Below are 22,363 nucleotides of genomic sequence, written 5' to 3'. Positions count from 1 at the left end.
AGTGAACCCGGCTCCTTAGCCGGGCATGGACGCCTTCCCCAGCTGAGCGCCGCCTGCTGCAGCCTTCCCTCCTGCCACTGCCTGCACCTTCCCTGCATCCAGACCACCCGTGCTCCACCGTCACTTCCCCCCACCGGCCAGCCTGTCCCCATCCGGGTCAGCAGCAGCACCCCAACTCCCACCACCACGCTTCCTTCTAGGCCTCTATGAATCTCCTCAACGTCTGTCTGCTGTGCACACAGCTCTGCTCACATCCCATCACGCCTACTAGCTCCTGGCCACCAGGTCACTGGTTCTGTGCACCTCGCAGGGCCTACGCCAAAGCCAGGAATGTGTCATGTCAGCAGAGGGAGGACAACCAGGGTGCACCAACGACCCTCTCTCCAGCCTGTTAAGGGAAAACACACAGAAAGGGCTCGGCCCACAATCTGAATTCTTTCCCTAGGCACCACTCTACCGCCATCTTATTTTTAAAACTGAACTGAATTCCAAGAGCAGATTAAGAACCATCTGGCAGTGGGCAGTATCTTTGAAAAGCCAACCACCCCTACTTGCAGAAATCTAGAACCATTCCAGGAAAATGAGAGGAGGATGCGCTGGGAAGATGGTCTGACCCCTTGCCCTTGGGACACCAGTGCCCCAGGGGGCTCTCTGCCCAGAATGTCGAGGCCCAGGTGCGGGGCTGGAAGCCAGGGCCCCTTTGTGGACAGGGCAGCCACACCCCTTACATGTACTGCTTCTGTTCCTCGTGGTACTGGTCCTTGTTCTCCATGTTCTGCTCTAGAAGCCTCTGGTTCTGCTCATTCAACATCTGGATCTGGCTCACGAGGTAATGGTTTTCTTCCTCCAAGTTCCCCTTGAGGCGGGAGAGCAGCTAAAACACACACGGACAATGTCTCAGACACCACGGGCCCCTGTGATCCCACTGCGGGGAACCTACCTCCAAAAGAAGAAAAAGGCCACGTGCACAAAGAGGGCCGTTTCGGTATCCAATGAGAATGACCAACACAGCCAATGCCATGGGGACGGCCAAGTGCACCGTCCAATCAGGCAGCCACTGGCCACGTGTGGCCACTGAGCACTGAAAACGCAGCCGGTCTGAGCTGAGACGTGCTGTAAGTGCCAAGATATACAACAGATTCTGGGGATTTAACAATTTAAAAATATCTCATTAATAAGCTGTCCGGCTGGTGTGGCTCAGTTGGTTGAGCATCGTCCCAGGCACCAAAAGGTCACAGGTTTGATTCCTGGTCAGGGCACATGCCTATGTTGCAGGCTCGATCCCCAGGAGGGCGTGCAGGAGGCAACCGATCCATGTTTCTCTCATCAATGTTTCTTCCTCTCTCTCTCTCTCTCTCTCTCTCAAAAAAAAAAATCAAAAACATTTTTTAAAAATCCCATTAATAAACTTTTTGGGGTTACATGTGCTATTTTAGATATAACAGCTAAATAAAATATGTAACTAAAATTTTCCCACCTGTTTCCTTTTAATTTTTAAAAAATTTTGTATTATGTATGCTGGCCTGCATTATATTCCTATTGGACATCTCTGCTCTAGGCGGGGCTAGCACACTTTTTCTGTAAAAAGCAAGATAGTAAATATTTTAAGTTTTCCAGGCAGGGTGATGGTCTCTGTTGCGGCTATTCAACTCTGATTATTACAGCAGGAAAGCAGCCAGAGATAAAATGTACATGCATGGGTGTGGCTGTGTTAAAAAAAACACATAAAAAACTTTACTCCTGGACACAGACAGTTAAATGTCATATCATTTTCATTTGTCACCAAATATTATCCTTTTGATTTTTCCCAACCATTAAAAACTGTAAAAGCTATTTTTGGTTCACAGATACATAAAAACAGGTGGGGGACTAGATCTGAATTTCGGGCTAAGGTTGGTCTGCTCCTGCTCTAGAATATCATCCCAGTTGGTGTAGCAGGAAAGTTGCAATGTTGGCTTCACACAAACTGGGTTGCAACCCAGTACTTAAGAGGGATGAGGATGGGAACCCAGCTCACAACATCATTGTGAGAAATAAATGAGAGGACACGGTGAGCCCTGAGCCAAGTGCTCAGCCGTGGGTTCGGAAATGAAATAGGACTTGGCGCCCAGCCAGTGTGGCTCAGTGAGGGGCTGAGCATTGACCTATGAACCAGGTCATGGTTTGATTCCAGGTCAGGGCACATGCCTGGGTTGCGGGCTTGATCCCCAGTGAGGGGTATGCAGGAGGCAGCCGTTCGGTGATTCTCTCTCATCACTGATGTTTCTGTCTCTCCCTTCCTCTCTGAAATGAATAAAAATATATTTAAAAAAACACACACAAAAATACAGGACTTGGCTGTTTCCATGCACCACCCAACCCTGCAAGAAGCAAAGGTCCGGTGAAAGGTGTTTCTAACGCATCCCCTCCCGTCATGGGGTTTGTCCCTCTCAAATGTCCCTGACTTCCTCTCGGCCTCTGTGTGACACTCACACACGGTCTTTGAGCACAGACGCCAATGAGGACCCATTCCGACCCGGCTGAGCCACGGCTGTCGCCCAGGGCACAGGCGCGGTGTCCTGAGCCACCAGCCCCGGCCTCACCTCGCAGTGGTGGTCCAGCTTGGTCAGCGAGAGGTCCATGCTCTGGTGCTCCTCCTTCAGCTCGTCGTACCGGGCCTGCCAGCGGTTCACCTCCAGCTGCGAGTTGTTCAGCGAGGTTTTCAGTTCCTTGGTGTGTGCGTGCAGCTCCTCGTATTCCCCCTTCAGCTGCTGGTGCAGGAAGCTGACCCTGGAGGGCGAGAGCCACAGGGCCAAGGGATGAGGAGCGCTCCCAGCCTCCGTCCCAGGTGTGCACCTTAATCAAAACCACAACCTCTCTGAGTTTTTTCCATGTGTAAATGAGGGTTGGACAAAATCAGCGGTTTTCAAACTGTGTCTGTTGGGGTTCTATGAGGCTAGCCCAGGTCACTTCTGTGGGCTGGGGGGACAGGACAGGCAGGCGCGGACGCCACTTCAACAGAGCATCCCTGCGGAAGTCCTTTCTGTGTAAGGCTTTGGCAGACCTGCCGACTTGGAAAAAAGGGTTCTATTAAAACTCTTTTAAAAAACATTCAGAACATTTTTGCTGGACACCGACAGTTAAAACTCTACGTCTATGCCCAGCTCTTCTTCCAATTCCAAGCCCCTTTCTAATTTCAACTCCTGAGATAAATAAAACATGAGATTCTGAGTATGATGTAAATCCACTGAAATCATCATCATCATCATCTTATCATCATAATTACCCAACTGGGTTTCCTGGGGGACGATTTATACTAGAAAGCTCACATGACCAGAGGCTCATGGACTCAATTTGAACACAGATGTGTCCAGTTTGGCTCACACAGTTTTTTTGTAAATTAATTAGTTTATCAACATTTAAAAAATTTTAAGTTTCACATCAACATTTCGATATCTAGCTTCTTGGGAGGTGGGGAGAGGGGGGGGAAGGTGGGGAGCATAAATGAAAGAATGACCTGGCAGCCCGGCCTGCCTCCCAGCTGACAGCCCTCAGAGGGTGTGTGTCTCCCACCAGGGTCTGCTCTAACGCGGACACTCCTTCCCCACCGGCTGGACCTGCCTGGCCACTGGAGGCACCTGAGTTTGTAGCCCCCAATACTTATTAAAACAAGGCTGTGGGAAGGAAGGCTTCATATATGGCCGTGCCTGTGGGTTGAGACAAGACCTGGATTTGAATCCTGCCACTAACTAGGAGCATGAACTTGAGCAAGTTATTTAATCTCTCTGAGCCTCTTTCCTCATCTGTGTTTTTTTTTAAAGAGGGATAATAATAATGCAGTTAATTCTCATGGTTCACGGTATAATGTCCTATCAAACCACCGAGAACACTCATTTAGTGGATACTAAAACTGTCCCCGCCGGTTCCTGTGAGTCTCAAATGCCGCTCCTTTATTCCCCATGAGGCTCAGCGCAGACTTGCCCTTGGGGACACTAGACAGCACTGCAGCACTCCACTTAGGGGCCATTTCAAACAGCGACATCGCCACCAAAAAGCATAAAAATAGAACTCCATGGCACTCAATAGGCCACAGAGGGACACTGGTTTGCAGTGTGAGAGCTGAAACAAGGCAGCAGCCAAAGGTCTTGTTCAGCCTCCCCTGCAATGTGCCCATCGGCGACTCCAGTATCTCCCACTCTGGGCAGGCCCATGAAAGGCTACGGCTACCGATTTGGGGGTTCAAGTGCATTTCAGCCAGCAGGTGAATTCACCAAGAGGGAACGCGTGAATGCCGAGGACCGAGCGCCTCTCCCTCACGGGGAGGCTGGTGTCAGAGGATGAAGGGGCCCTCGCCCGATACAATCATCACCATCATCAAGGTGGGAGGGGAGGTCACCAAGCCTAGACAATGCAGCACCCCAGTGTCGCGAGTCCTCCCCTCCCAGCCACCAGCTGGCGTGCCTTTACCTTGTGACCGTCCAGCTGTGACCATGACAGGGTTGGTAAAAATACACCATTACCAGGAGACTCGCTTGAGCTTAGCTCAGTGGGTGCTGAGTGAGTTGCTCTGAATGAAACCTGGCAGAGGCCGCTGCAGGGGGCAGAGGCGGTTACCTGTCTAGCTCTCCCCGCAGCCTCTGGTTCTCGCTGGTGGCAATGGCGTTGGTCTTCTGCTCCTGCTGCAGGGCCTCCCGCTCAGTGGTCAATACCTTCTCCAGCTCCTCCAGCTCCGCCTTGTGCTTCAGCAGGTCCTCGTGCCTGAAAAGTTAAACACACCTGCTAGGAACGGAGACCCCAGGAGACGGCACAGCCTCCGTGAGCGGCTTCTCTCTGCAGAGCTGAAGGCGGCGGGGATGGGCAGGGAGCGGGGTCAGACAGAGAACGGGAGGATGGCAGATGGGACACATACTGGGCCAGCGCTGGGGGTCTCCTCCGGTCCCCCTCCTTCCACCCTACGTGTCTCTAGGGTCCCTTCCAGTCCCTGTCAAAGCAGCCTCCCTCCGTTACCCCACTGGGAACCATGATCATATATTCAAAAGTTTCCAAAATTAAAAAAAAAAGCCCAGACTCTGAGACTTTGACAGGGAAGAAAAGGCCTGGAAGCTGGCAAGGCAGGTGCCTGTATATCAGCAGCTGTGGTGAACGTCCCCTCCTTGTTCTTGGTGGGAGAGAAGAGGAAGAGGGGGCAGGAGTCCCCAGGGGAGCAGGGACCCCAATGCTGACACATGGTTTCCCTGAGCTGGGATCAGCTGGGCACACCCTTCTCCCCTCGGGGACCCTCCCGCCCCTCAGCCTCCAGCTGCACCAACCCCACATCGCTGAGGGGGACGTTCCATTCACTTCTCTTCCTGTGAAGCAGCGGGTCCAGGGGAACCATGAGGGGCCAGAGCGAAGGGGGACTGAGCCTGGGGGAGCCCGGCACGCACCTCTCCCCGAGGGCCTTGTGCTCCAGCTCCAGGGACCGATGCAGCGTCTTCAGGCGGCTGTGCTGGCCGATGAGGGCCTCGTGCTCCACAGACAGGTGCTCGTGGAGTGCGCCCAGGCGCGCGTGGTCCTGCAGCAGGGCCTCATGGGCTGCCGCCAGCTGCTCCTGCTGCTTCTGCAGGTTCTCATGCTCGCTCTCCTTGGCCGCCTGCTGGTTCTGGAGCAGCGTGTACTGCGCGGTGAGCGAGGCGCTCTGGGAGCTCAGGGTGGAGTTTTCCACCTGCCGGGACGGAGGAGGTGATGATGCTTCACCGGGCGCAGACCCCAGGGAGCCACAGACTCCCCATCCCCGCACCCCCGCACGCAGTGAGGGGCCAAGAGCAGGGCAAGTGCAGACACCAAAAGAGCAGGGACCCTCGGGGCAGGCAAACCCCAGCCATGCTGAGGACAGTTCTACCAGCACGTAAGGAACTGCACTGGGAAGGGCCCAGCCCCCCTTCTCCTTGTGGCTCGGCTTCCAGCCCTCCTCCTGGTGACCGGCCACCAAGGTCCCTGCAGGGATTCTCAGCGAGTTCTGCAGGTGCTTCCCCTCCGGGCTCTGCCCGAGGGAATAGTCCAGCAGACACGGACCATCATATGGTGCTAAACTGAGTCTGCGCCCCTCCCCACACACGTGACCTTCTTTGGGCCAATCATGCCCTTTCTCTGGATAAGCACCTTGGGTGCCCTCCTGGACGACTGTTAAAAGCCTCTTAGAAGTTAAATACATAGAAAATCAGAAAATCTGAACAACACGACCAACCAATTTAACCTGCTGTTTACAGAACCACCCAACATCCAAAACTATCAGGAAAATGAAGAGGAAGAAACCTGTCCTAACTCATTCTGAGGCCAGAATTACCCTGATGTCAAAGCCAGACAAAGACAGGACAACAGCAACAAGACAACAAAAACGAAATACCGACTAAGACCCCATTTTATTTTAACAGAACAAATCCCATTCTCCTTGCCAAATGGCTTCCTGTTTACTGTCCCTGACCCCCGAGTTACATATTTTCAAACCCTTTTCTCGGGCACGGCATTAATAAGCGATCACGCGTGTTCCCACATCTGTTAACTATAAACCAACGCCCTAACCCAGGGGTCCTCAAACTACGGCCCGTGGGCCACATGCAAATACAAATATTGTATTTGTTCCCGTTTTGTTTTTTTACTTCAAAATAAGATATGTGCAGTGTGCATAGGAATTTGTTCATAGTTTTTTTTTAGACTATAGTCCGGCCCTCCAACGGTCTGAGGGACAGTGAACTGGCCCCCCATTTAAAAAGTTTGAGGACCCCTGCCCTAACCTGTGTGGCCCAGTTCTGCTCGATGCTCTCGCCAGCCCAGGAGCCCCTTCACACCCGACTTCCCTGGTGGAGGTGAAAGACCCACAGTAGCTTTGAAAAGGCTCTGCCGGGCCCGACAGCAAAGAAGCCTGGTCAACTCTTGAGCCAAACTGAGTCGACCCCAGAGACTCTTTTCCAAGTCATCCCTAAGCACGTTTCCAGGAGGAGACTGGGAAACAGACGAGGCCCCAGCCATATGCTCCCTCACGGAACCCGGCTCACCAACCATCGCCACCGCCAAAGACCCTGAGGCGAGGCACCAGTTTCCAACGAGCCTGTTCCCAACAGGACGCACGGAACCCCAACGCCCCGTGCTCGGCCCTGCGCATCACCTGCAGCTTGGCCGTCTGGGTCTGCAGCGTGGTGTTGTGCTCCTGCAGGAAGGCGCTCTGCTTCTGCAGCGTCAGGATCTGGCTGCTGAAGGCGACGTTCTGGGTCTCCAGGTGCTGCAGCTGGTCCCTGAGCAGCTGCTTCTCGGCCTGCAGAGCCGCGTTCTAGGGGGAAGAACGAGGCCGTCAGACACCCCCTGGCAAACGGCACACGTACTTGAGTTGTAAGGAACCCTCCAAAGGGGATGCTTTGGGGCCAAAGCCAGCGTCCTCCAGGTGAGAGGCTGTTCTCTCTTGGAAAAACAATCCACAGAACTGGGAAAAAACACACCTAGTTTTGGGGGGTATGTGCTTTCAAGAACACGCATGAAGGGGATTCTGCCGGAACTGGGGTGCGTGAGTGTGAGGTAGAGGCAAGCGCGGCCTTGCTCTTAATGCTTTTCTTAGTTTCCTGGTGAACACCTGCGAGTGCGTCTCGGTGAGCTGCTCGCGCAGGATGTGAGGCCAAGCCCGCGGCCAATGAGGTGGCTCGTGCTCCAGGAGGCTGACCAAGACCTCCCATCTGCCACCACCTGGCCAGGAGCCAGGGCCCGGGGGTCGCCAGGCTCCATGGGCTACCTCACTAGCATGGGCCCTTGGTCAGGCCTCAGACTGTCTCAGCTTTCTTGCCGTCAGGTGGTGAAAACCATCACTATCCGCTTCATACAACAACTGGGAGGGTGCAATAAAATCGGATCCACACATACACTCGCTGACTTTTTTCTGTGAAGGGCCAGATAGTAAATATTTTGGGTGCCAGCCCTGTGGTCTCTCCCCCACCACTTAGCCCCGCCCACACGACAGGTAAACCAAGGGGTGTCTGTTCCAGTAAAACCTCCTCACAGGAGCAGGCGCCAGGCCTGGCTTGCCAACCCCGGCACAGAGCACCGACACAGCAGGATGGAGAGTCCGGCATATGAGCGGCCGGCCAGGTCTGATGGGCAGGGGAGGGCAGGTCAGCAAGGGGAAATGTGACCTCGCCTTTATGTGAGGAACGCTGAAGGAACCCAGAGCTCCCAGGACACATCAAGAAGAGTCCAGCTAGACCGGGGTAGGTCAGCAGATTCTACATCCGCTGTGCTTTCCCGTGAGGTGTGTCACCAGGATGAGGAGTGGGATGGCCTGCGAGATGGGGCGGGGCAGCGACTCACGTTCCGCTCCAGCTCGATGGCCCGGTCCTTCACCCGGAGCAGCTCCATGGTGGCCTCCTTGTGGCTCGGCCCCCAGCCCTCCTTCTCCTGGTGACCGGCTGCCGAGGTCCCCGCAGGGTGTCTCAGCAAGTTCTGCAGGTGCTTCCCCTCCTGGCTCTGCCTGAGGAGCTCGCTCTCCTTCAGCTGCGGGCACAGGAGCACAGAAGCAGATGTGGGGTGGGAAGAGGCCGGCGCAGCCAGGGATCAGCCCCACACACACCCACCCTCCCCCGCAGCGGCTGGACAAGGGGACACCCTGCAGGAGCTCTGGTGTAGATGCACACCCACTCTGTCCTGCTCTCCTTCCTCCAAGGATGACAGGAAGGGCAGGCGCCTGGGACCCCATCCTGCCCCAGCCTGACTTTAGCCACACGACAGGCACGTCTCCTCACTCCCTGAGCCTCGGCGGTCCGCTCCCTAAGACGGAGGTGCGCTGGGAGAAGAGGGACCGAGTGATGTCAGAAAGCCCCTATCGGCTCTAGAATCACTTTTTTCTAGATTCCTTATCCAATCACGCAACCAAGAAACGTGCCTGTGTGCATGTGTGCGGAGAGCACTGTGTGGAGAACACATGTATGGACAGCACGCATGTGGACAGCACGTGTGCGCCAGGAGCAGACTTGCATGTCCTTACATGCCTCTGTGCACCTGTGTGTCCCATCGAGGGTGCCCATGAGACTGTCTGGGGCCCCACGCCCGTTCCAGTAGGTTCTCACCAGGGTCCCCAGATCTCGCCTCCTCTCCCCCCAAACCTGATTCACTCTCTGGTTGTCCAGCCCTGACGGCATGATCCGAAATAGCTCCCTCGGACCCTGCGGCTCACCCACACCTGCTCCATGAGGCGGGTGCCCAGGCTGCCCCTCTGCTGCCTGGGCGAGGCACCGGGAGGGGAGGGGCGAGGCAGGGACCTTCCGGCGGGACCCAGCACCGTCCCCGGCGGCAGCTCTTACCACCTGGAGCTCCTTCTGCAGCTCGCGGGTCAGGCTGGCCTTCTCTTCCACCTGAGCCTCCAGGAACACGATCTTTTCTTCTTTCAAGGCCAGTGTCGTCTTTAATGCCAATTCATTCCTGCCCTCCAAGATCTTGTATTTTCTGAAGAATACAAAGACGCAATAGTACCATTTGTCTGCCTTTCCACCCACAAGCTCCCGACCTCCCAGCTGCCACACACCCCTCCCCGATCAGGCAGGTTTCCTCGGCGCCGGGCAGCATGCGGCCCAGACCATCCCGCCAGAGCCCACCCGGGACTTGCTGTCAATACGCCTGCAACACCGTCACACATCACTGGGCAGTTGTATAACCATCGCCACAGGGAAGAGTCATCATGGGCTTTTCACAGAAGAGGAGGAAACTGAGCCTCAGAGAGGTTAGGCCAGCGGTTCTCAACCTGTGGGTTGCGACCCCTTTGGCGGTCGAACGACCCTTTCACAGGGGTCGCCTAAGACCATCCTGCATATCAGATATTTATATTACGATTCAGAACAGTAGCAACATTACAGTTATAAAGTAGCAACGAAAATAATTTTATGGTTGGGTCACAACATGAGGAACTGTATTTAAAGGGCCAGAAAGTTGAGAACCACTGGGTTAGGCCATGTGCCCAAGGTCACCATGCCCAAGGTCACCGTGCTATTATCTAGGACGTGGATGTCGTCAGTTACAAGTCCAGCAAAAAATCCAAGACATTGGATTCCCTTGAAAAATGAGATCATGTAGGAAAGCAATGCAGGAAAAGGCTGCAATAAGTTGTTTTTTTTTTTAATTAAAGGGCTGGGGTGTTGGAGAGGGATAAATACTAGTAGGTGGAACAGAGGACTGTTATGCAGTGAAAACAGTATGTATACTACAATGATGGACACGTCATCATCCATCTCTCTAAGCCCACACGAGGCTCACCAGGAGTGGTCCCTAATTAAACTACAGCCGTGTCAGTGCAGGTCCATCAGGTAACAAGTGGGCCACCATGGTGGGTGCTGGTGATGGTGGGGGGGGGGGCGGCTGCACTGACGGCGGGGAGCAGGGGGCATATGGGAAATCTCCATACCTTCCCCTCGATTTTGCTGTGAACCTGAAACTACTCTAAAATAAAATCGTCTATTAAAACAGCAAAAGTAGCCTTTTTATGGACAAAAGAGTGTCCGTCCTCTCCTCCTTGGGAACCTCCAGGAAGAGGACCTAGATGTGAAGGACAACAGGCCCTGGGCTGTAAAGACAGAGCAGAGCTTGGAGCTGGGGCGGGGCGCACGCGGGGGCTGCGCACGGGCTGCGGAGCCTGCAGACCTCCTGGGGAGGGGCCTCACCTGTTGCCGTCGCTGTTGTCGTCCTGCAGCAGCAGCTCCTTGCAGAGGCCGACCTTCTCCAGCTCCTGGCCCAGTTTGTCCAGCTCGCTGGTCAGCCGCTGACTCTTCAGCTTCTCCAGCACCAGCTCCTGGAGAACAGGGAGGGGACGAGCATGGGCCGGGAGCGCATGGCCCTTCGGAAGGCTGAGCCAGTGCCTTCCCAAGTCACTGAGGCTGGGCAGGCGGTTGATGGGGACGGGTGAACCCCTCTTCCACAGAGAAGGGTGAACACATCCCTGCAGCCAGTGCAGACGACCGGGCCACACGGCCGTGCGCCAGGATGGATCCACTGAGCTCCAGGCACAAACGTGCGTTGGAAATACCGTTACGTCGATCTGATTAGTAGGTTCACATCCTAATGATCTCCTCTAGGGAGGACTGTCATTAAATGCTCGTTGCAGAGAATTCGGAACAAACACCAAGTCCGAAAAGGAGGAAGATTTCATTTTAAATTCTGGTTTTGATTGACTTTTCAAAAGTAGGTGCTGCTCTCACTGAGGTGGTTGGCGTAGCTAGTCCACCTGCTCCCACACCTCTTCGTAGCTCTCCAGTAGCTACAACTTTCTACCTGCATGCATGCCTACCCGCTCCAAACCCGCAGGCTCGGACCACCTGTGTGACAGAGAACGGTGCTCCCCAGACATCCCACCGGCAAATCCCCAGCCACCCTGCAGTTAGGTGAAGCCAAGTGACCGGTTCCAGCCGATGGGCTGTGTGTGGAATGACCTGGGTCACGTCCCAGCTGCAGCTGAGAAGAGCTGGTGTGTAACCTGCCAGCGGCCTTTCCCCAGCCATGGCAACCGCCCAAACCTTGTGTTGAGATGGTGGCGCCGTAAGATCAAAGCGGCTGAGTCCCAGTACAGGTGACAGGCTTCCAGGAGAGTTACCTGGACTCTTGTGAGTGAGAAGTAAGCCTGGATGTGGCGGTCCACTGCGATTCTGGGGCTACCTGTTACTGCAGCAAAACCTAACCCATGCTCACAGAGGCAGGGACTATGGGTTGCAGCTGCAAGGATTGTACTCTTGTGAACATGAGACCCGTGCTCACCACATCTATTTCCCTTTCTTCCTGGAACACACTTCCCAGCCTCCCTTGTCACTAGGTTCAGCCGTGTGGCTGGGTTCTGCCCCGTGAAGGGTGGTCTTTCTCACTCACTCTCTTTCTCCTCTACTGGTCACATGCCAAGGAGCCAGGAGAGGACTCCACCAGGGGATGGCCGAGCCCCAGGATGGAAGCCTGGTGCCCTAGGCGCTGCACTCAGGGCCACCTGGGAACAGCCACACTGAACTCTGACACGCTTGAGGCTCAGCTTCCATGTCGGGCCATTCGGATGAAACTGCACCAGAACAGTATTCCCTCCAACACGCTGCAGAAACACCCAGGTGGCCCAGGCCGAAGGTTCCGGGGAAGCAGGCCACCCATTTACCAAGAAACTGTAAGACAACCCACACCCTTTGGTCCTGTAATTATACTCGTAGGCTAATCCTAAGGAAAAAATATCTCTGTGAAGGTGTACACGTCCAGTGTTCCGTAACATAGTGGAGGCCCCCACCCCCAGGCCAGAGCTGCCCAGAGAGTAGAGATGTGCCGGGAAGATGTCCCCGGCACTATGGGGGGGATGACTCCACGCAGGAAACCAGGACGGCTGACGTCCAAGCTCTCACCCCACAGCCCACGGCCCTGGGTTCTCCCCACACAGCTCCCGGCCACTCGGCCCTCCCTCGGCCGGAGCCCAAATTAAAGGAGAGGAGACACACAAGTAAAAAGTAGAAGGAGAAGGAGATGGCTGAGAACTGAACGGGGGCATGAAAGTGTGGAGGAGAATTCAAACATCTTAAAAGACGCAGAGCAAGGGGTCAAGATGAGGACGTGCTGACTTAAAAACCATTGGTACATCCACACCACGGAATACTACTCGGCCACAGAAAGGAAGAAACTGTATCCTTTGCGACAGCACGCCTGGGCCTGGAGAGCATTATCCTCAGTGAAATAAGCCAGTCAGAGAGAGACAGGTGCCGTATTATTTCACTCATATGTGGAATTTCATGAGCAAATAGAACTACCAAGCAAAACAGAGATGCACTCATGCATAGAGAGCTGGCAGGCAGCTCTGCTGGGGGGTGGGTGTTCGGGAAGGTGGTGGAGGGATTGAGCAAATCAGAGAAGAAAAAAGCGAGAACAAATGGACATGAGAGAACAGTGTGGTGATTGTGGGAGGGAGGTGGGAGGAGGGGAAAGAGGGCATAACGGGGATAAATGTTTTATGAAAAAATAAATTAAATAGAAAAAATAGAAAACAGCCTAAATGCCAAAAAAATAATTACAGTAAATTATATGTGGCTTAAAGCCTATTTAATGTAACGCAAAAAAGCCCTAACAAATACAATAGGGTTAGGATGCAGAGAGTAGGTGTCCTGTGTGTGTGTGCGCGTGCGTGCGTGTGCACGTGTGCACGGATATGCATGGGAAGAACGCTGGAGTAACTATAGTCCGTGGTTATCTCCGGGCAGTGAGAGAACAGCCGAGTTTCACCCGGTTCTTCTTACCTTTCGGCTCTACCCTGTTCAGAACCAAGGAAGACATCGAAGGAGCACACACAGTCCCGGTTCTGTCTAAAAGCACACCCCTCATGGCACACCTGTGCGGCTCTGGACAAAGACGTCAACCCCGCGTCCCCCTGCCTGCACCCCGCTCACCTCTCCCAGGGTCGTCAGCGTCCTGGTGTGCATGGTGACTTGCTTGGTGAGGTCCCTGTTGTCCTTCTCCAGCTCCTTCAGCTTGGTGGCCGCGTCCCTGCAGCGCGCCAGCTCCTTGTCCAGGGCGCGGCTCTCCTTCTCGGCGGCGGACAGCTTGGTGGTGATGTCGTCCAGGACCGTGTCCTTGAACTCCACCTGCTGCCACAGCCGGTTCACCTCCTTCTCCAGCAGCTTCTTGTCTTTTTCCAGCTGGGCCACCTCCTGCTGCAGGGCCTCCTTGTCCTTCTCGGACATCTCCAGCTGCTTGCTGGCCAGCCGCTGGGCCTCCAGGTCCCGCTGCAGGGCCTGGTTTTGCGCCTCCAGCTCCCCCCGCTCCCGCTCCAGGGCCTGCTGCAGCCGCAGGTTCTCGGCACTCACGCTCTGGTAGCTGAGCTCCAGGCGCTCCGACTTCTTGCTCTGGGCGCTCAGCAGCTCCACGTTTTTCCTCAGCTCCTCCTTCTCCCGCTCAAGCTCCTGGTTCTCCCGCTCCATCTGAGCCATCTTGGCGCCCGTGAACCGCATGGCCTCCACCATCCGGCGCAGCTCCCGGTTCTCCTCGTCCAGCTGCTTGTTGTCCCGCTCCAGGCCTGCCAGCTGCACCGACACGTTCTGCAGGGTGTCCAGAGACTTCTGCAGCTGGCGGTTCTCCAGTGACAGGCCCTGGCTCTCGCGCTCCAGGGCGTCGACCTTCTCGGTGGCCATTGTCAGGGAAGTGACCTCCCTGGCCAGCCTCTCGTTCTCCTTCTCCAGCCGCTGCATCTCCTTCTCCAGCCCCTCCGCCCGCGCCACCTTCTCCTTCGCCTGCTCCAGGTCCCGGTGCAGCTGCTGCCGCTCGGACTCCAGCGTGCTGAGCTTGCTGCTGGTCTCCGTCACCGTCTGGTGGAGGACTCTGTTCTCCTTCTCCATGTCCTGCACGCGGACCTCACTGCTGACCTCTGACCTCTCACTCAGCGTCTGCACCGTTTGGTTGAGATGATCCTTTTCTTGCTCGAGATCCTTGATCTACAGGAAAACACAATGGAAATGACACAGGTGGCTGCATGAACGTATTTCGGTGATTTGGTCCAAACCGGGGGACTAAAGAGTAGGCCTGGAAAGACACCCCACCATGGACCCAAAGGAAGTCGTAACGTTTCCCAGAGGCCTGATACGGACACAAGGTGAAGGGCACAGAGATCCCCGAGACAGTTCAAGTCAAAACACATTCACAGCAGCCAGATGACTTAGAAACAGAAACGACATCTCTTCTTCCTTAAAACAATGGAAGTGATTTCCTTGATGCTTTTTATCCTGGTCCACAGGGGCCCGAGCTGGCCGCCCACCCCAGTGGCTGCTCCTCACGCCACACTCCCCCTGCAGACATCGCACGTGATCTTCCCTCTGCCTTGAATATTCACCTGCCTCCACCCTCCGGCCGTCAGCATCACTGGCTCCTTCTCATCCTCCCGGGCTCAGTGCGAGTGCCAGCTCCTCAGAGAAGCCCCGCACCACGATTCTAAATGCCCTGCACTTAGTAAGACTTTCCCTGGACCCACGTGTATTCCCTCAATAGCACTCGTCTGAAGTCACCTGGCTGGTCACTTATCATTCTGCCTTCTAGACTATAAGCCATACAAGAGAGGGGGCCCTGGCCTGTCTCTTCACTGTACATAGCACTATCCCAACCCCACTCTTTTGCTCTACTAGAGAAGCTGAAAAATTCAAGTATTTGATTCCCAGCCTCCCTTGCAGCTAGGGGTAGTCACATGTTGGGTCTGGCCAATGACATGTCGATAGAGGGTCTGGGGAGGCCTTCCCTCTGTCTCTTCACCCGCCACCTTCTTCCTGCCCACTTCTTGGGGAGACACAACAGCCACTGACAATGCTGGCAGAGCGGGAAGAAGGAAGCCCGGCCTCTGGGTGGCATCACTGAGCCGCTGCCCCAGCGCTGGGCTGCCTTCCTTGCTGTAGTGCCAGGCGAATCCACCCTGGAGGTTTGCCAGGGTTCTCAGGGTGACGCTGCACATTTGGAGCGGGATCATTCCTTGTCCTGCGGGGCTGTCCCAGGGGCTGCAGGACACTGAGCAGCATCCCTGGCCTCACCGCACCACAGCCAGGAGCACCTTCCCTCTCCTCCCCCAAGTCCTGTCAATCAAAAACAAGATGGCCAGTGTCCCTGGGAGGCAATACCTGTCCCCATCCCCCTGCTGCAGCTGAGGATTGCTGGTCTGAGCTGCAGGTGAACGAGGAAACTGGTCACCCAGGAATCACTGATCAATGACCAGGACACGGCTGTGATCCTGGACACTCCCCCTTGCCGGCAGGGGCGCCAGGGGAGGCCTGCGCTCTGGAGGCCCTACCTGCCTGGCTTTGTCCGCCTTCAGGGTCTCCATGTCACTGTGCAGCTGTTCATTCTCTTTGATCAGCTCCTCACTGAGGGTCTCCAAGTCCTGGTTGCTCTGCTTTTCCTTCTGCAGCTGGATCTGCAACTTTTCAATCTGCAGAGCCGAAGACCCAGCCGTGCAAAGGTCAGTTTCAGGAAGTGAACTGTGTTTTACAGCAGACCCGAACCCTGTCACCCCACAGAACACTGTAATTCTCAAGGAAAAGCCCTCCTGACCACTTCCTGGGGAGACAGAACAGCCACTGCCAAGACTGGCAGGGCGGGAAGAGGGAAGCCTGGCTCCAGATGGCATCCCTGAGCCGCTGCCCAGGTCAGGCCTGGCTGTGCAGTGAGCTCCCCACACCCTTGACCATCACCTCTCAGCCCATGGCATGCACTTCCAGCTCATGGTAGAGAAAAAGGTCATGGGCACCAATCGGTCAGCTTCCCTCCCAGCTCACCGCTGTTCACTCTCACTGCTTCCGTCTTAGGCCTTGTCCACTACTATCCTGAGTGTCAGGCGACATGCCTGGGGCCAGCAGACTCCACTGCTGGATGTCCCACAGGGACTTCATCCAGTTGGTGACATTCCTATTCACCCAGCTGCTCAGAGAGGTCCTCTGCCATCTCCCTCCCTCCTTTCACCCTCCAAATAAATGTGTCACCAAGGCCTGTCCTTGTCCCCCATACATACGGCTCCCCTCCACCCCCCACTGCCTGCCCCAGGCCAGACCACCTTCCGTCCTGCCTGGACGATGACCCAATCAGTGGCCCAACACAGAGCTCTTCTGCAGGGCCCACCAAGCCCACTCTCTAAACACGGACTGCCTGAACCCGCACATCTCACGCTCTGTGCCTGACACCTGAACACCGTGATGGACGCAGATGCAGGCTCAGTACCTAGGGCGGGACCTGAGGTGGGGCTCCCAGGCCAGGCCCCTGCTGCTGTCCCTTCCCATTGACGCCAAACTCAGGAGGGGGAAAGGGTTGCTCCCTGCTAACGATGTGACCACGAGCGGGTGTCCCTAACTGACAGGGCAGCAAGCAGCAGGCATGGTCACCAGCTCTGTCAGGGGGAGTGCTCAGCACACACCTGGCAGGTGGCAGGTACGACAACCACCGCTGACCCCTGTGAGAGCGCCAGCGCCACCTCCCCCCCAGCTTCTGACAGTCAGGGCTGGCACCCAAGAATCTGCATTTGGACTTGTGACCCTGATGCTGCCGGTTTGGGGTGGCTGCTCTAAAACTAACACAGTGGATCTCCACGATCAAAGACCAGGTGGTTCTCAGAGCTCCTACAGACCCTGGACCCCAGGTCCCCCACTGGACCCTCTCGGGGGAGGACCCTCAGATGCCCAGTGACCCAGTGAGTAGCCAGGACCGAGAGCCTGCTCGACTGGCCTGTCTGGGGCGCAGCCTGGCACAGGTGGGTCTGCAAAGCTCCCGGAAGGATCGCTGCTCTAATGCGGGCTCTGCCTATTTCTCCTGGGGTGAGGCCCCCCTGCCTTTATCTCATAGGTGTGGGCACTGTCTCAATACTCCTCCGGAAGCAGGAGCCAGGCGAGCTTCTTCTCCATGGGGGTCGGGCACGGTGGGGCTCATAGTCATGTCCTCACATCACCGTCAGCACACCATGCCCCCGCCCCCCAACATGGAGACCTGAGCACGGGGCCAATAGCCAGTTGCTCTGTAACATGCCACATGTCTGAGTCTTCCTCAAAAGCGAGAACATCTTTCTGCTCCTTCCTTATCGCGCCCCGCTTCCTAGCACCAGGTCTGGGCTCAGCAGGGAACCAGCATCTGCTCTGAGGGCGGTGCCTGCCCGGGAGCCTGCCCCGAGGAGAAAGCCGGGAGCAGCTGTCACTCACCCTCAGAGAAGGGCACGGGGCTCAGAGTCCTCGAGCAATTTTCCCAGAGCCCCACAGTGAGGATGCGGCAGAGCCCAACGCACAGCCATGGGCCGACCCAGCCCTGCTCTCCCTCAGCCGGGGCCTGGGGTGTGTGTCCTCCAACCCCCACCATCTTACTCTTAATGCTTCACCTCTGCCGCCCCTTCCCACACAGAGAAAGGAATGTGATTCCAAACCTTGGCATTTCTGATTGTTGTTGCTTTTAGCAGGAAGATGAGATTGCCCATGTCCCACCCACCACTGCTACACACCCCCCATCTTTCTTCGCCTGGTTCTTTCTGCCATGGAACGGGGGCCCTTAGTCCTGTCCATCCCTGATGGACCTCCATTCCCATAGGGAGAGCTCGCTGGGCTGGGATGGGAGCTGGCCCCAAGGGGTTTCCCATCCTCTCCGGGTGGGCACCAGGCTTGAGCCGAGGACTCCTGTGGTGAGGCTCTCGGTCCCCAGAGCGTGCAGGGGCCAGGGACCTGCTCAGCAGCCCCCATGTCGGGCTTGTGTTCCCATGACAGGCCTCCAAAGACTGTCCCTCTTCCTCTCAAAATCAGGATTCCTGGTTGAAGGAATGGACTTAGGATAGCGATACAAATGAGGCAGGGAGGGCGCCTTCTCTGAGGCCCACAGAAGGGTGGTGAGTCTCAGGGAAGGGCGTGGACTTCGGGAACTATGGTTTACAGATGTTTCAGGCAAAGTCAGACTACAGCCTGGGCGACACTCGGGTGGTGGGAGAGCCAAGCAGGCACCAGGGTGCCTGGGACTCCGGGCAGCCGTGTCCTGGCTGACCCTGTTCCCTTCTCAGATGCCCCGAGTGACCATGCCATCTGGACGTGTCCAAGGCTGTGCCCTGGCTCCAGGAAAGTCAGCGTCGGGCCATGTCCCCTATGGTCCTCAGCTGACGGCCGAGACGCACCATCCACCCAACGTTTGGGAGGACCCATGACGTGCCAGGCTCGGGGGAGAAAGCAAAACCAGCCCCGCTGGTCAGGACAGAGGCAGCCAGGCCCCGAGCGGGCTGAGCAGGACGGGGGGAGGAGCAGAAGGGCCACCTGGCCTGGGCTCCTGGAACCGGACCCAGGACAGCTCTGGTGTGGGAACTGCAGTCCCTCCCTTCTACCAGGACTCGGAGCCAAGACAGGCCTCCCGAGGGCTCTAGCAGGACTGCCATGGTTTCCTACAGGGAAGTGACCCAGAGAGGAACAGGGGTGGGGCCTGAGAGGCCGGGGGCTAAGGAGTCATGCCCATTGCACAGGTGAAGGCAACGAGGCACACAGACGTCCCTCAAGTCTGGTCGCACTGCTGCAGGGACAGGTCATGCTGCCTTGGGACTCTGCTCCATGAGGACGCGTGTCCCGCTACCATAACTGTGGTGGCCCTGCATCCCACATTTCTCCCAGCTGAGCATCCTCACCGACACCTGCTTGCCCGAATGTTCCGCAGTTACCTTCGTGCTGAGCTGCTGGTTCTCCTTCTCCAGCTCCCCGCACTTGAGGCTGTTCTCCTCCAGGGCCAGGGAGGCGTCCCGCAGCCCCTGGATGGTGCTCTGAAGGCTCTGGTTCTCCTTCTCCAGCTTCAGGATGCGGCTGGAGGCGCATTCGTTCAGCTCAAACACGAACGACTTCCTGGAGGCTGAAGAGCAAAGTCGGGTCAGGGCCATCACCCCGAGCCCTAAGTCTGAGGGGCCTGGGGTGGTCGGCTGGGTGCCCTCCGTTGTCCACAGGGTGCTGTTGCTGTCAGCACCTGGCTCAGCTGGGGTCTGGTAGGGGAGTAACCCAGAGCTAAGAAGAAAGAAGGTGACGGTGGAGAGGCCAATGCAAAACCTCAAGATAGAACTGCTGGAACCACTTTTTACCAAGTTCTAACCTGGCCATCAAGTCAAGGATTTCAGAGAGTAAGAGATGGTGTTTTCTGTGCCAGCCCTCAGAGTGGTGGGGGTCTGGGTGGCTCAGCTGAGGGTGTGTGTGGGGGGGTGATAAATGACCAGTGTGTCTGCAGGTGGTAGAGGCTCTGCAGCAAGTATGCCCAGTACTTACCATCCCTGGGCAGGGCCTTAGGACAGAGATTTCATTTTGTGCTTTCACAATTGCATTGAAAAAGAATGAGACAGTATATCTAAATTGCTTGAGCAAGTCTAAGCGAGATCAACATAAGGTAAAGATAGAAGAAGGCAGATTTCCTCCTTTGCTTTTAAACAGCTTGAACGCAGAACAGAAAAGGGAGCACAGACCCGAGAAGAACCAGAGTTCTCGGCCCCTTCCTGCCACAAGCGGGTGCGTGACTTTAGGTAAATGAACGTATGAGGGGTCAGGGTGCTCCCTCACCTGTCCCTCCAGGGCCACATCCTCACCCGGGAGCCTATCACACTGCACTGCTCCTAGGGCTGCACCCCACCTGCTTCCTATTCACCCCCTCGGGGCTGGAAGGACCTAGAGGGGACGCCGGTTGTCACCGCAGCACCTGAAGCTGGACGTTCCCATCGCCCACCAAGGACAGCAGCACAGACCCAAGAAGCCAGAACGAACTGAAGACCCGAAGCAGCAGGCAGCTCAGCAGTGGAGCAAATGAACCTTCGTGGCCCAACTCCAGCTCAGCGCACACCACAGACAAACACGCCTGCTGTCAACACACGGAAACACGCCATGGGCTTCATCCTGACAAGGCCACCAACGACACTAACAGCTGAAAACTCCACTAAGTCACAACCTGTGCTCATTCAGATGGCACCTTCGCAGCATTCACTTTAAAAGTAACATTTTTAAGTGTATGGTTCTGTGGCATTAGATGGGTCCCCACTGTCCTGCAACTCACCCCGCCCAACTCCTGTCTCACTCAGTGCCTCACACCCGGCTCTGTCTCCTGGGAAATGATCGTGAAGGATCTCCAAGTGCAGCAGTGGAGCTGATGACCAGCCTCATTTCCTCTTCCCTAAAGGCCAGCGCCTCAGAGGCTCTTGAGATGACACAACAGTTTATTGGGAAAACAACCAATGGTTCTCTACTGGGTGCTGCGCTCACAAGTACCCCCAGAACCAGAGCAATGGGGATCTTTTCATTCAACAAGGGCGATGAGGACAGCCATCCTTTGTTGGGGCCCCGGGGGCCAGGCCCAGCGTGAGGCTTCACCGTCTCCTCTCACGAGACACGAATAGCAATCCTGGGAGGCAGCTTCATTACCCCCATTTTGCAGATAAGAAAACGGAGGTTTAAAAGAGGTCACCTGGCTAACAGGTGGAGGAGCCAGGACTTGAAGCCAGGCCTTTCTGACTCAAGAAGCCACCACACCATCCACGCAAAAGTCCATTCACGCTTTGTCATGAGCTACCAGCTAAGCAGCAGGCGTGGGAACACCAAGAAGTAGTCACGGGCACTGACCTGAAAGGGCTCACACACTACACAGAGGGCCTGAGTCAGGGAGGCTGGCTTCCCAACCCAAGAGCCTCCCTGGTCTCTAACAGAAACATTAGGTCTGAGAGGTCCCTGCCAGCCGGCACCACTCCTGCGTTCCACCAGGGGGCAGTGTCCTCCCCATGAACCTGAGCTCCCAGAGCAGAGATCCCTGTTGTGCCCACCCTTGGTCCCAGGAGTGCTGAGACTCCAAACCACAGAGAGAACGGACTTCTCACACAGATTCACAGTTCAATGAACTGATTTTAGGTTTGGAACTGATGGGGACCCTTGAAGAGGACTATCCAGCTGCTCTCAACAGCCTCTCCATGATGCTTAGGAATGTTGATCAGAATTGGAAAAGCAGCACCTCCCCCACCCCCCAAACCAGCCCAAGGCCCTCCTGCGCGCTGCAGAGATCTAAGCGCACCTTCGCCTGCACCCTCAGGTGCACATGTGATGTTGTTGAGCACAGGGACTGGCTACTTGTTTGCCGGGTGCACTGACTGCCCCTGTCCAACCCCACACCTCCTCTGGGGGCTGTGAGGGGGCAAACACAAGAGAGAGGGGAAGAGGCCTGGCTCTCCTGAGAAGCAGACACTTAGCAGGCCCTGCCCAGGGAGACAGAGAACAGACTGCACCCATCTGCCCGATGATGACATGAACAGAGGAAATCAGCCCAGGCCTCTGTTATAATGCAGGTTAGTGACCACTGGGGAAGGCTCCTGCCATCCAGAGCTTTCAATCCCCCACGAAAAGATCTAAGACATCCTCTGGGTGTCAGCATGCTGTCATCTGGAAGCTCCTGGGACTGTCCACATGGGAGCTGAGAAATCTGGCAACACTTACTTTGTAGTTCATGTCCTGACTTCAAGGTTGCCAGACCCTTCACGTTCTCCTTGGGGAGAACTGCAATGAAACAGTTCCAAATGGCCCTTGAATAAAATCCTATTCACTTGGGGTGAGGATGGGCTGACACATGAGATTCAGAGCCAAGGGCTCAGCTCCCTGGATGAGGGAGAAGCCGCAGCCATGCTGGCTCCCAGGCCCCAGGGGCTCTGCCTACCGTCTGACAGGTCTGCATTCTTGGACAGCTGCTCCAGCTCCCAGCCCAGGTGGGCGGACTCGTTCATGCTCTGCTTCTGTGCAATCTCGAGGACCATGTTCTCCTCCAGCAGCTCCTCAATGCGCTTCTTGTCTGTGTCCCGGTCCTAGTACAGGAAGAGGGGAGCGGTGAGGATGCCCCCATGCCCCCCTCTGGACAGGCCCTGCCCCGTGCATCCACCCTC

General features: G+C 56.0%; 1 protein-coding gene across 2 annotated transcripts in view; it reads right to left on the bottom strand.

Moving 5' to 3' along the window:
• The window catches only part of LOC139009491 (protein Daple-like), a 106,835-nt gene that overhangs the window by 22,421 nt on the left and 62,051 nt on the right, over positions 1-22,363 (bottom strand). For both annotated transcript variants that reach the window (XM_070413772.1, XM_070413777.1), the window contains 12 exons: positions 22,141-22,285; positions 19,136-19,320; positions 15,764-15,901; positions 13,386-14,426; positions 10,650-10,777; positions 9,300-9,441; positions 8,311-8,493; positions 7,124-7,285; positions 5,406-5,683; positions 4,594-4,737; positions 2,583-2,769; positions 729-874 (listed from right to left, as the gene is read on the bottom strand). In XM_070413772.1, the coding sequence (XP_070269873.1) occupies positions 729-874; positions 2,583-2,769; positions 4,594-4,737; positions 5,406-5,683; positions 7,124-7,285; positions 8,311-8,493; positions 9,300-9,441; positions 10,650-10,777; positions 13,386-14,426; positions 15,764-15,901; positions 19,136-19,320; positions 22,141-22,285 (2,879 nt within the window). The remainder of the gene's footprint in view (positions 1-728; positions 875-2,582; positions 2,770-4,593; positions 4,738-5,405; positions 5,684-7,123; positions 7,286-8,310; positions 8,494-9,299; positions 9,442-10,649; positions 10,778-13,385; positions 14,427-15,763; positions 15,902-19,135; positions 19,321-22,140; positions 22,286-22,363) is intronic.

This window comes from Myotis yumanensis, unplaced genomic scaffold (genome assembly GCF_028538775.1).
Source record: "Myotis yumanensis isolate MYYU_CA2020_CCGP unplaced genomic scaffold, mMyoYum1.0.hap1 SCAF_1, whole genome shotgun sequence".
In the NCBI taxonomy this organism is placed as follows: domain Eukaryota; kingdom Metazoa; phylum Chordata; class Mammalia; order Chiroptera; family Vespertilionidae; genus Myotis; species Myotis yumanensis.
Note: the sequence above shows the minus strand (reverse complement) of the source record. Positions and strands in the feature narration are given on the sequence as shown.